Genomic DNA, 12,067 nt, shown 5'->3' with positions numbered 1-12,067 from the left:
CAGCGGGATCTGGAGATCCATATTGGCTCCCACATATTCAACGATGACTTTAGTGATCGACTGAACCATTTACATACGATACCGATTCCCTTTGTCACACGATATTTTACTTGTCAGAGGTTTGATCATCGGTATCTCTATACCTCGTTCAACCTCGTCTCATGACAAGTACTCTTTACTCGTACCGTGGTATGTAGTCTCTTATGAACCATTCATATGCTTGCAAGTGATACGTCTCAAACGTATCTATAATTTCTTATGTTCCATGCTACTTTTATGATGATACTCACATGTTTTATACACATTATATGTCATTATTATGCATTTTCCGGCACTAACCTATTAACGAGATGCCGAAGAGCCGATTCTTTGTTTTCTGCTGTTTTTGGTTTCAGAAATCCTAGTAAGGAAATATTCTCGGAATTGGACGAAATCAACGCCCAGGGTCCTATTTTTGCACGAAGCTTCCAGAAGACCGAGGGGGAAAGAAAGTGGGGCCACGAGGCGCCCAAACACTAGGGCGGCGCGGCCCAGCCCCTGGCCGCGCCGACCTAGCGTGTGGGGCCCTCGTGTGGCCCCCCGCGTTGCCCTTCCGCCTACTTAAAGCCTTCGTCGCGAAACCCCCAGTACCGAGAGCCACGATACGGAAAACCTTCCAGAGACGCCGCCGCCGCCAATCCCATCTCGGGGGATTCAGGAGATCGCCTCCGGCACCCTGCCGGAGAGGGGAATCATCTCCCGGAGGACTCTACACCGCCATGGTCGCCTCCGGATTGATGTGTGAGTAGTTCACCCCTGGACTATGGGTCCATAGCAGTAGCTAGATGGTCGTCTTCTCCCCATTGTGCTATCATTGTCGGATCTTGTGAGCTGCCTAACATGGTCAAGATCGTCTATCTGTAAAGCTACATGTGCGTTTGTTGGGATCCGTTGGATAGAGAATACTATGTTATGTTGATTATCAATCTATTACCTATGTGTTGTTTATGATCTTGCATGCTCTCCGTTATTAGTAGAGGCTCTGGCCAAGTTTTTACTCTTAACTCCAAGAGGGAGTATTTATGCTCGATAGTGGGTTCATGCCTCCATTAAATGCAGGACGATGTGAAAGTTCTAAGGTTGTGGATGTGTTGTTGCCACTAGGGATAAAACATTGATGCTATGTCCGAGGATGTAGTTATTGATTACATTACGCACCATACTTAATGCAATTGTCTGTTGTTTACAACTTAATACCGGAAGGGGTTCGGATGATAACCTGAAAGTGGACTTTTTAGGCATAGATGCATGTTGGATAGCGGTCTATGTACTTTGTCGTAATGCCCAATTGAATCTCACAATACTCATCATGTCATGTATGTGCATTGTCATGCCCTCTCTATTTGTCAATTGCCCAACTGTAATTTGTTTACCCAATATGCTATTTATCTTATGGGAGAGACACCTCTAGTGAACTGTGGACCCCGGTCCATTCTTTTACATCGAATACAATTTCCTGCAATACTTGTTCTACTGTTTTCTGCAAACAATCATCATCCACACTATACATCTAATCCTTTGTTACAGCAAGCCGGTGAGATTGACAACCTCACTGTTTCGTTGGGGCAAAGTACTTTGGTTGTGTTGTGCAGGTTCCACGTTGGCGCCGGAATCCCTGGTGTTGCGCCGCACTACATCTCGCCGCCATCAACCTTCAACGTGCTTCTTGGCTCCTACTGGTTCGATAAACCTTGGTTTCTTACTGAGGGAAAACTTGCTGCTGTACACATCATACCTTCCTCTTGCGGTTCCCAACATCACAAGGAAGCTACTACGCCCACATCAACTGTGCGCAAGCAGCAGCAAGCTATTAGACGACATTCCACCGAGAGGGCCCAGAGTATATCTATCCGTCATTGGGATGGACAAATCCCATTGTTGATCCATATGCCTCAACTCATACTTTCCGGATACTTAATCCCATCTTTATAACCACCCATTTACGCAGTGGCGTTTGATGTAATCAAAGTACCTTTCCGGTATAAGTGATTTACATGATCTCATGGTCGAAAGGACTAGGTAACTATGTATCGAAAGCTTATAGCAAATAACTTAATGCCGTGATCTTATGCTATGCTTAATTGGGTGTGTCCATTACATCATTCATATAATGATATAACCTTGTTATTAATAACATCCAATGTTCATGATCACGAAACCATGATCATCTATTAATCAACAAGCTAGTTATATAAGAGGCTTACTAGGGACTCTTTGTTGTTCACATAACACACATGTATCAATGTTTCGGTTAATACAATTATAGCATGGTATGTAAACATTATCATAAACACAAAGATATATTATAATAACCATTTTATTATTGCCTCTTGGGCATATCTCCAACAAACCAACCCTTTAACTTTGACGGTAGAAATGCAACTCCAACCCTAACCTGTTTGTCCGGGGTTCTGACTCCGCTTAAATTGGATAAGTGCATCGCATCATGCATATCATCTCGATCATGCTGGTTCTTGTGCCGTAGTTGTAAGACTTGCATCTGTTGTGTGTGTTCCACCATTTGCTTCTTCCCGAATAGGACCACGAAGTGATGATGTGAGACACGACAAGTTCTTCTGCAGCTTTTCATAGGCGAGCCCACCCCTTCACCTATTTTACAGTTTCATTCTCGTTGCTCTCCTGCTATCCATATGTTGCGATTCTATTGTGTCACGTGTCCTATTCCACTGTTACCCATATGAGCCGTGTCAAATATCCGCGACGTATCACCGTTGTTTGCTGTTTGAGTCTTTGCGAGTCGTAGCGCATATTTAGGGATCTGATGTTATCTCTATATCTGTTGGGATGCTATATCAGTAGTTGGAGATACTCATGCTTTACTTAACTGTTAACCACTAAAATTGTAAGCAGAGGCATCTTTGAGCCCCTTTGCGAAAACATCGGAACTTTGACTTGCTAATGTCCCCTAGGACCCGAGTTCTTGTTATCTGTTCCGAGATTGAGCGCTCCACCCGTGCGTGGGGATTCACTGGGACCCCCCATCTATTACCTTTTCTCAAGTCTGTTGAAAAGGGGGCCACAACCTTGATTTTATTTGCATATGCCATGTATGCCATGCTTTACTTACTGTTTCCTTCGGGTGTTTACATTCTGTTGCCTTCGGGCGGTTTATATTATGTACTGTACATTGCGGGATATTTAGCGAAGCATGTGGTTTGCACGCCTAGCCACCGACGCAAACCTCTGAGTCCGTCTCGGAGTACGGCTGGACTTCGTTACGGGTATCTTAGTCGGGTGGCCCCATTAGACTTTCTTGTTGAACTGGGAACAGTTTTGTTGTGAGACATCGCCTGTCGTAAGCGGGTCAAGCATGCATATGGTTACATTTGGGCAACTCTGTAGGGTGTACATCTTATCGATAAGCCGTGTCCGCGGTTATGGATGACTTGGAATTGTATGGCTTGATCATAGAATAACTTACACCCTTATGTTGTTGCTAATAACTTGTTAATAACTTGCATAGTAAACTAGCATCACTATAATTGATACCTAATAAAACTTGTCAACCGTGTGAGTGCCCTTGTTAGTACTTCTTCCTAGTGAAGGGGGATGCATCGGATGTGTTATGATTGCAGACTATAGAACTGTTACCTTATGCTCTCTTATCTCCTCTGATTATACGAGTGTTGTAGCGTATCTCTATTGGTTAGTTGCTTTCCTGCCGCTAAACTCCACCATATAGGTGGGCGATGTTTTTACCGCCCACCAGTGAGCATAACTGGTCTTGTCTCGCAAGTATGTGCCATGGTACTTACCCTCGCCTTTCTTCTTTTTGTCTCCTCCCCTTTTGTCGGCAACCGATGGCCCGACTTCGGCAGGTACGGGAAGACGATGTTAGCAAGGTTACCCTTCCGACTTGGCCTGGGCAGGGTTATGGACGCCATCGTTTATCTTCAGGACTCTTAGTCCAATTTGTATCTTGTTCGTACTCGGACGTATTCGATCTTCTGTATTATACGGATCATTGTATCTATTTGTATCTTGACTCGTTGGAGTCGTTGTTGTAATATAAGTTTCTTATGGGCTCTACTGTAATCCTGTTGTAATGTTACCGCTCGTGTTAATTTCTCTGGCATCACGTGTGTGATTCGTCGCGCACGTCGTGTCGGAGGGCGTCTCTGAATCGATATCGTGCGGATTTCGGCAGGTTCGCTGGGATCCTCATGGTACCGGTTTCGGAGCGTCACACCTGGGTCATGTTTGAGGGCCCGCAAATCTGCATGTCTTGCTTCATCATCTTCATCAGTTGACAAATCATCTTCCACAATTGGGGCTGCGTTTCTGGTGATGTTGTCCGGTTCACGTTCTTCATCCGGTGTTTGCACTAGCGCCAACTGAAGATTGTTCTCAACCTCATCATGAGAAGCACTTGATTCAACAACAGTCTGATTTGGTGTGGATGTTTCATCTATCTTCTTCGCTTTTGAAGCTTTATTCCACATATGCTGCTTCCAGCAGGCCAGCCACCATTCTTTTTCTTCATCTACATAACAACCAAAAGAATGGAAAAATTTCAGATATGAACAAATGGTATATTCTGATTTTCTATCTACTAATTTTAGTGCTAGTTTAGTAATCTACAGCTCTCCTAAATACCTAAAATACTAATTTGGTGCAGGTAATTTCAAATTTAATAGACAACTATGAACATCTAAATCCTAAATCGAAATAGGGAAGAGAAGAAGAGGCAAGAGAGGGAGGATTCGTACGTGCGAGGCTGCGAGTCCTCCTGGCCGCCTGTGAGTCGGTCGTAGGTCGCCGGTCGCCCGTCGACGGTGCGGTTGTGCCCTGCGCCCCTGCCCAGTGCCCAGCCGCCAGTCGCCATTGCCTAGGGTTCCCTGGCTCGCGTCGTCTGGCTGGTTGGAACGATACAGAGATGAGATGAGCTATTCCATGGGCTTGGGCCTAATACAAAAAAAAATTGGGCCGAAATCTATTGGTATGCCTGGGCATACAGGGGCATACCCCTAGCGCCCCCATGGCTCCATATGGCAACGGGAACACTAACCACTGGTTATTTCTCAACCATAACCATCCCCGTGCAGAAAATTTTTCTCCGTCCTCATACCCACTAACTGTAATGGGGCTAGTTCTTTTACCATCCCCGTCCCCATCGGGTACACAAATAACCATCGGTTAACCATTCCCGCTTTAGCTAGTAACAATGAGCCTAAAATAAAATGACAACATGGTAGGATGACGGGGATGGCTGGATCAACAGTTTAGGAAGGAGAGGCAAGCGTTTGGGAGTTGGGGTTTAGGGACTACGACAGTTGGGGACGGGAGGAGAAATGTAAGCATAATAGGTAACCATGAAATCTCCGTTAGGCACGTGATATTATCTGGTATGGATAATGTTAACATAGACCCATTCCCTTCTTACCTAACGGGGAGAGTTTGCCTCAAATAAGATCAACACGGGGATGAAGTACTAACCAAAACCGTTCCCTAATAGGTGCATTAACCACCGGGGATCGGGGAATGGGGCCCATTGCCAAATTGACCCATGGCCACAACTCTACTAACCATACGTGACCTACTCTGATTCCTTGAATCACTCTAGGCCTGATATGCAACATACATTCAGCTAATTGACTTATTTGACCACTAGCATGACCGAACCACTAAGCTCATACTACAAGGTAGATAATGCAATCAATCTAATTAACTAGGTACAACGTTCAAAATTAGAGCCAACAAATGATTCTGGTTTCCGGGTTGGAGTTAGTACGAAAGTTTCCAAGATGTTTAAATCCTAGAGTGTGAATGATAAACTTCAATAGACTTAGAACGATCAATCTAATTAACTAGATACAACGTCAAAGTTAGAGTCAACAAATGATTCTTCGCAACTCCAATAGATTTAGAACGATGAATAGATATGGTTGCCGGACGGCTCATTTCCCCCCTCTCCCCCTATCCCCCGCTACAATATCTGAGAGCTTTCTCAAAGGGGCCGGGCTGAACCGAAGCCGATCTCGCCGGCGCCGCCGGTCGAGATGGGTGGAGGGGAGGTGCCGGAGTAAATAGAGTAGTTAGGGTTAGTGGCTATATGCCGGTAGAGGGCTTGATGCCCAGTAGCTGGAGCGGTGGACGGGATCTGGCCGCCTGGATCTCTGTCGATATAGGATCTCTCTCGCTTCCTCTTCAACTCCAGTGGTCGGAGGGGAGAGTGGAGAAGAAGATCGACGCTCCTTTCAATAAAGGAGTGGCGGTGTGCCTTCTGCTGCAACGAGACGGCGGTGAGATGCGATTTTTCCTGGCCGGCCTTGGAGGCGAGGGGGAAAACGCGTGCACGCCGGCGATCTGCGTCCTGGAGGAGTTCCTGGCCGGCCATGGAGGCGAGGAGGAGCTCAGCCGCGTCGTCATCAATGCGTCTGCTTCTTGGAGGCCTTATCCTTTCTGCTACTGGTGCGGAGGTAGCGCGCCAACGTTGTTCCTCTCGGCCGGCTGTGGGCGAGGGCAGCGAAGGTGTTGCTGCTTCTCTGTACCGGTGGTGGTGTTTCTTGAAGCTCGGTTTGCGGCGGTTCTCAAGCGTCGGTGACTCCCGCCGCCGCTATCTTTGGCCAAGGAGGCCTCGCCGTACCTCGGCAGTTCCTGCTCTAGGGAGTATCAACTTCCCCCACGCCTTAGGGCTGTGGAGAAAGATCAGCAATCTCAGCTCGGCGATCCATCCCGACGGTGAACCAAGTGGCGTAGTCCCCGGCGTCATCGTCAGTGGCCGGTGTCTGAGGTTGAATCAGAGCTGCGGTGGAGAAGAAGGAATTGATCGTTTTTTCCTATTTTTCCTTGAGGTCCTTTATGTAATTTTCCAGGACACTTGCGCTATTTCTGTTCAAGCCAAGGTCCTGTTTGTAATTGTGCCCACCGTTCAATAGAGCTTCTCGGACCTTCGGGGCTTCCTGTTCAAAAAAAAAAAGAAGATATGGTTGAGAATTAACCGGCTGATGGCGTGCCTTATCAATCCTAGAGTGTGTACACCATATTTATTCAACTTATTGTGTTTTGTGTTTATATACTGACATTTATGAAGTTTTTGTGTGCGGTGCTGAAACCACCCTTTGTCTATTCCATAAGAAGTGACGAGAAACATCACACAAGGTAGACAAATAATAATAAAAATCGTTTCCTCTATAACTTATATTTTTGGAACTTTGGTATTTAGATGCTTGGTGCGAATGATAAACTTTACTCATGTTCTAAGAATAGCGAACTATACCCATGTATGTTGTATGAATGTGAATATGTTTTCAACATGAAATGAACGTGTGAATTAGATCAATATTGCTTGTTGTGAAACTTTGTGTTTGAAATGAAAATACCTTGCATAACCCCGTAGCGAAAAGGCCATGTGCAATGTGAGCTCAACGCACACGTTTAGACAGATGTTTCCATGTGCAACGTGGTCTTAAGGGACACATCCGAACCAGGATGATCGATTCCAACAAAGTTGCAAATCTCAAAAGAATTTCGTTTTGCATTCCGACGAGTTACCACATTGAGCACCATGCTTGCGTCTGTTTGAAAGGGCGACGATCACTATTCTGTTGTCGATGTGTGTTTCTACCCGCCTCCAAGATGGCTTTATATACTAGCTAACAATCGTACATTATCAACATTTTTAATATAACTTTTTAAACTTTGGAGATTAGTTCAACTTGTAGCATAGTCTTCCAAAGTTACTTAATCAAATTAACTTGAAAGTGGTAGATTGTATTGACAACCCACTAAAGCAATCAGCCCGTACCCCGTAGTATTTTATGCCTGCAATAATAAGTCGAGTAATGCTACGAAATCAATTGAGGTAAAGTATTATGTTGTGAAACACAAGGTCCAGGATCACACTATAAGTGTCGGGCATATAAGGACAAAGGATATGCTTGCGGATCCGCTAACGAAAGGCTTACCAACACTTAGCTGGCATGGGTTTAAGGGAAAGCTTTACCATTCCTGTATCATAAGAGCCCCAAAAAAAATAAAATTTGTTTCAAAACAAAGAAGTATATTGTAGTTGTCTGATTCTATTGGCAATTGAACCGTGATGATGAAACATGCTCTACTAATCAAAAAGGTACAAAATTAAAAGTAAAGTTGAGATCAAAGGTGAGAACGTTAAATTGATCTCCTTTCCGCCTGGGCCCAATGGCCCACCGGGCCCCTTTGACCTGCCCCTGATCGGGGGGCCCAACCCACTATGCACTACAAGAAAAACGTTCCATAGAGACATTTTACTAGAGACACTTCCTACTTTGCCTCATTAAAAATCACATTAAGACACTTTGCATATTGTAGTGACACTTTTTGAGACACTTCAGAAATAGTCTCAAATGTAGGGACATTAATTGAAATATTTTTGTAAGGTATTGCAATTTTCATTCTATAGACAACTTATGAGACACTTCAAAAGTGTAACAGGTAAGTTATCAAGAGGCAATCCATGAGACACTTGATTGTATGTCTTTACTTTTCCTCTAGAGGCAATGTTTGAGGCATTTTGCTTGTTCTCTAGAGACATTTGTTCTATGTTTGGGCCATGGTGGGCAATACTAATTAGAAATTTGTTCCAAATATCAACATATACTTGTGAAAGGGTGAGATGGTTAATGGATTAAGTTTTAATCATTAAGGTCATGAGTTCGAGTATTGCTTTTCACATGGTTTCTTCACATTTATTTACACTAGAGACACAATATAATGCCTATTTTATGTCTTCTAAAATGTAAAGACATTATTACTATTGTCCTTAGCACGTAGAGACACCGCCCGTAGTGACACTTTTGAGACAATATGTAAAGTGCCTCTATAACTACGTAAGAGCAATTTAAGTGTCTCTACTGGACGAAAATAGTGTCTCTGCATACCAATTCTCTTGTAGTGATGGTTGGCGGGACCCTGTCACGCTGCGCTATATAAAGAGGTGGAAGCCGGCGGCATGCAAAACGAGGTTCGTCGCGCGCCGTACACCCCACCGACACACTCTACTGATCTAGGGCTCACAGCAGTGATGGGAAGCACCGCCACCACCGCCTCGCCCACTCCTGCCCTCGCCGCCGTCCTTCACCATGGCCACCCCGACAGGCTCGTCGAGCCAAGGAGAAGGTTCCTCTCCAATCTCTCTATTTTCTCTCTCAGATGTCAGGTTAAACTCGATGCGCGGATGGTTCTACCGTTAAGATCTAGCCTGATGATCCTATGTTCTAACAATAGTTGGTAAAACGACGGTGAGTGAGGGCGGGGCCTCGGAGAAGGTCGGACTTTTCCTAATGATTTCGCATAATTTGACGTTCTACAGTTCAAAACAGAAGCATTCGGCCGTCAGTTACGAGTAGAAGGATTACGGCTGCTTTACTTAATCTGTTTCTCACGCTTCCGATCCCTACTTCGTCTTCTTGCCGGGAATATATAGGAGAACCAGAGAGATTTTTTACGCACCCATCTCTGGAATGAAAAAGTCAGAGCTAGGCTCGCGCGCGTCTCGGCGGGGCAGCAGATACGACATCGCCTTGTGGACGATTAATGGAATGCACACTTGCGTAGTTGCGTTAACATTAATGGATAGACCTTCCTTTGCGTGCATATGGTAGATCTTCGACTTTGGAAGAGTACATCACACTTGATTTGCTTACTGGTCGAAATGGCGTTCAAGTATTTGCAGGCCTGCAGGGCCAGCTAAGTACAGCATAAGAAGTTGATCTCTCACCTCTTGGTCGGTCGCGCGGCCGCGCAACTTTTCCAGCCATGCCTTCTTCTTCGGATTGAAGACTTGACTTCCGAAGCTGATAGTATAGCACTATATATAGGAGTCACTCTACAGTAGAGGCTCTACTCTACAGTTGAGGCGGTCGACATGGGCATACTGAAGAGCATGCAGCACGACGGCGCCAGCGTCAGTCACTCGGTTTCGTTCCTCCTTGGGGCTCTTCTCCCCACCCTCCTGCTCTTCTTCCTCGCGTCCGACAGGGTCAGTGAGCACCTATCAAGCATATCGAGCTTCTCAGCTCATCAGCTGACTAACCTCTCAACACATGGTTCAGCTGCCCAGAAGGTACGTACGTAGGACAGATCGATGTGCAGTGTTTACAGCGCAACATGTATTTGCAGCAACGGAAATGTTTCCGAAAATTAAGATACGTACGATTTCAATGCGCATGCAGGAGGAGAGCTTCCCGGGGCTCGCGGAGCTGCTGCCCAAGGTGGCGACCGACGACGGGACGGTGATCATCACGTCGGTGAACGACGCGTTTGCGACGCCGGGCTCCCTGCTCGACCTCTTCCGCGGGAGCTTCCGCGACGGCGAGGGGATCGCGCACCTCCTCAACCACACCCTCATCGTCGCCCTCGACCCCGGCGCCATGGCGCGGTGCGGCGCCGTGCACCCACACTGTTACCACCTCGAGGTCGCCGCCGCTAACGTCAGCTCCGCCAGCCGCATAATGACGAAGAGCTACCTCGAGATCGTCTGGGTCAAGCTCTCCCTCCAGCAGCGTGTCCTCGAGCTCGGCTACAACTATCTCTTCACCGTAAGCTACCTGCATGACTTCAAGTTATTTTAAGACGCTTAAAAGAAGTTGGATTTCATATTAATGTGCCCTCGGTAGTACCTCCGCACGATTTATTAAGTTGACAATGTTTGCAGGATGTGGATATCTTGTGGTTCCGCAACCCATTCCGACACATCAACCTCTACGCCGACATGACCGTCTCCACTGACAGATTCAAGGGAGACACGGAATCCTTGACGAACTGGCCCAACACCGGCTTCTACTACGTCAGGTCGACGAACCGGACAGTTGAGATGTTGAGGCAATGGCGGGCTGCGAGGTCGCGGTTCCCTCCGGACCACGACCAGTTTATCTTCGACAAGATCAAAACTGAGCTCGCCCACGGCGAACTGCAGATCAAGTTCGTGTTCCTCGATCCTGTACGCTTCGACGGCTTCTGCCAGCGCCGCAGCAAGATTGACACGGTGTGTACCATGCACGCCAACTGCTGCATCGGGCTCGAGAACAAGGTGCACGACCTGAAGAACATGGTCAATGATTGGAAGAACTACATGAACCTCACGCTGCTGGAGAGGAGGACAAGTAAGAATGGGTGGAAAGTCCCCGCCCACTGCGCCACATCGATGAGAAAAGGTTCTGGGCATGGCAAATAATGTCGATAGAATCATTTTACACACTCTTTTTTCTAAATGGGAATATGACTCGGCCTCTGCATCAATCGATCCACATCACCTTTTATTGCATTGTTAAAATGTTCAAAAGTTTACATCTCAAAGATCACTTAGAGTGTTCATAAAATTCAACCATCTAAAGAACAAAATTATAATGAGCTTAAGCATGTTGAATTTTCTTAGAAAGCCGTCACCCACTCTAGTTATAGATAGCCCGAGCAACCATCTCCAGATGGCTGCATCTTTTTTTTCCAAACGACCTCACTGGGTCGGATTTCATTACCCAAGGATAACGAAACAGAGTATCACGCCCACGCGTGTTTTGGCCAAAGTAACAGCTAACAAACTATTACACTCGCCGCCTAATGCTAGCGACAACAAGCATAGGAGTTTTACTTGCCCAGGGGCACAGAACCGACACTGACAAAAGCTAAAACAGGGGGAACAAACTAACACCTGACAACCACGAAACAACTAACATAACAAGATGTAATCTTCCAGGAAAGGGGGGAGGACATCAATCTTGCTCCATATCATCATTGCCAGTGCCCACGCTTGCATCTCTGATCCGCAGAGGACGTTGTAGTTTTTTTTTGCGAAAAGCCATCTAGAGGGGCAGCAGCACCGAAGTTAGTCGCGCTAGCAAGCCGTAACAAACCATCCGCACCCGCCTGTAGATCATCAGCATCCTTCTCTCCATGCAAACCTGCCCAATATTTCATGAAAACAGTAGAATAACTAATTAACTCCACAGGGTTGTTAATCAGCTTATGCTCAAAGCAAGCACGGTTTCTAAGTTTCCAAATGGCCCAGCATATTGCAGCCAACCCCGCA

The 12,067-nt window shown here is 46.1% G+C and overlaps 1 protein-coding gene across 1 annotated transcript; it reads left to right on the top strand.

The window, feature by feature from the left end:
• Window positions 1–9,907: 9,907 nt before the first annotated feature.
• On the top strand, window positions 9,908–11,215 carry LOC127313831 (uncharacterized protein At4g15970-like). The gene is made up of 3 exons (XM_051344298.2): window positions 9,908–10,105; window positions 10,215–10,580; window positions 10,697–11,215. Exons 1-3 carry the CDS (start codon window positions 9,908–9,910, stop codon window positions 11,213–11,215), a joined length of 1,083 nt encoding a protein of 360 aa, XP_051200258.1.
• Window positions 11,216–12,067: the final 852 nt, after the last annotated feature.

This window comes from Lolium perenne, chromosome 7, assembly GCF_019359855.2.
Source record: "Lolium perenne isolate Kyuss_39 chromosome 7, Kyuss_2.0, whole genome shotgun sequence".
In the NCBI taxonomy this organism is placed as follows: domain Eukaryota; kingdom Viridiplantae; phylum Streptophyta; class Magnoliopsida; order Poales; family Poaceae; genus Lolium; species Lolium perenne.
Note: the sequence above shows the minus strand (reverse complement) of the source record. Positions and strands in the feature narration are given on the sequence as shown.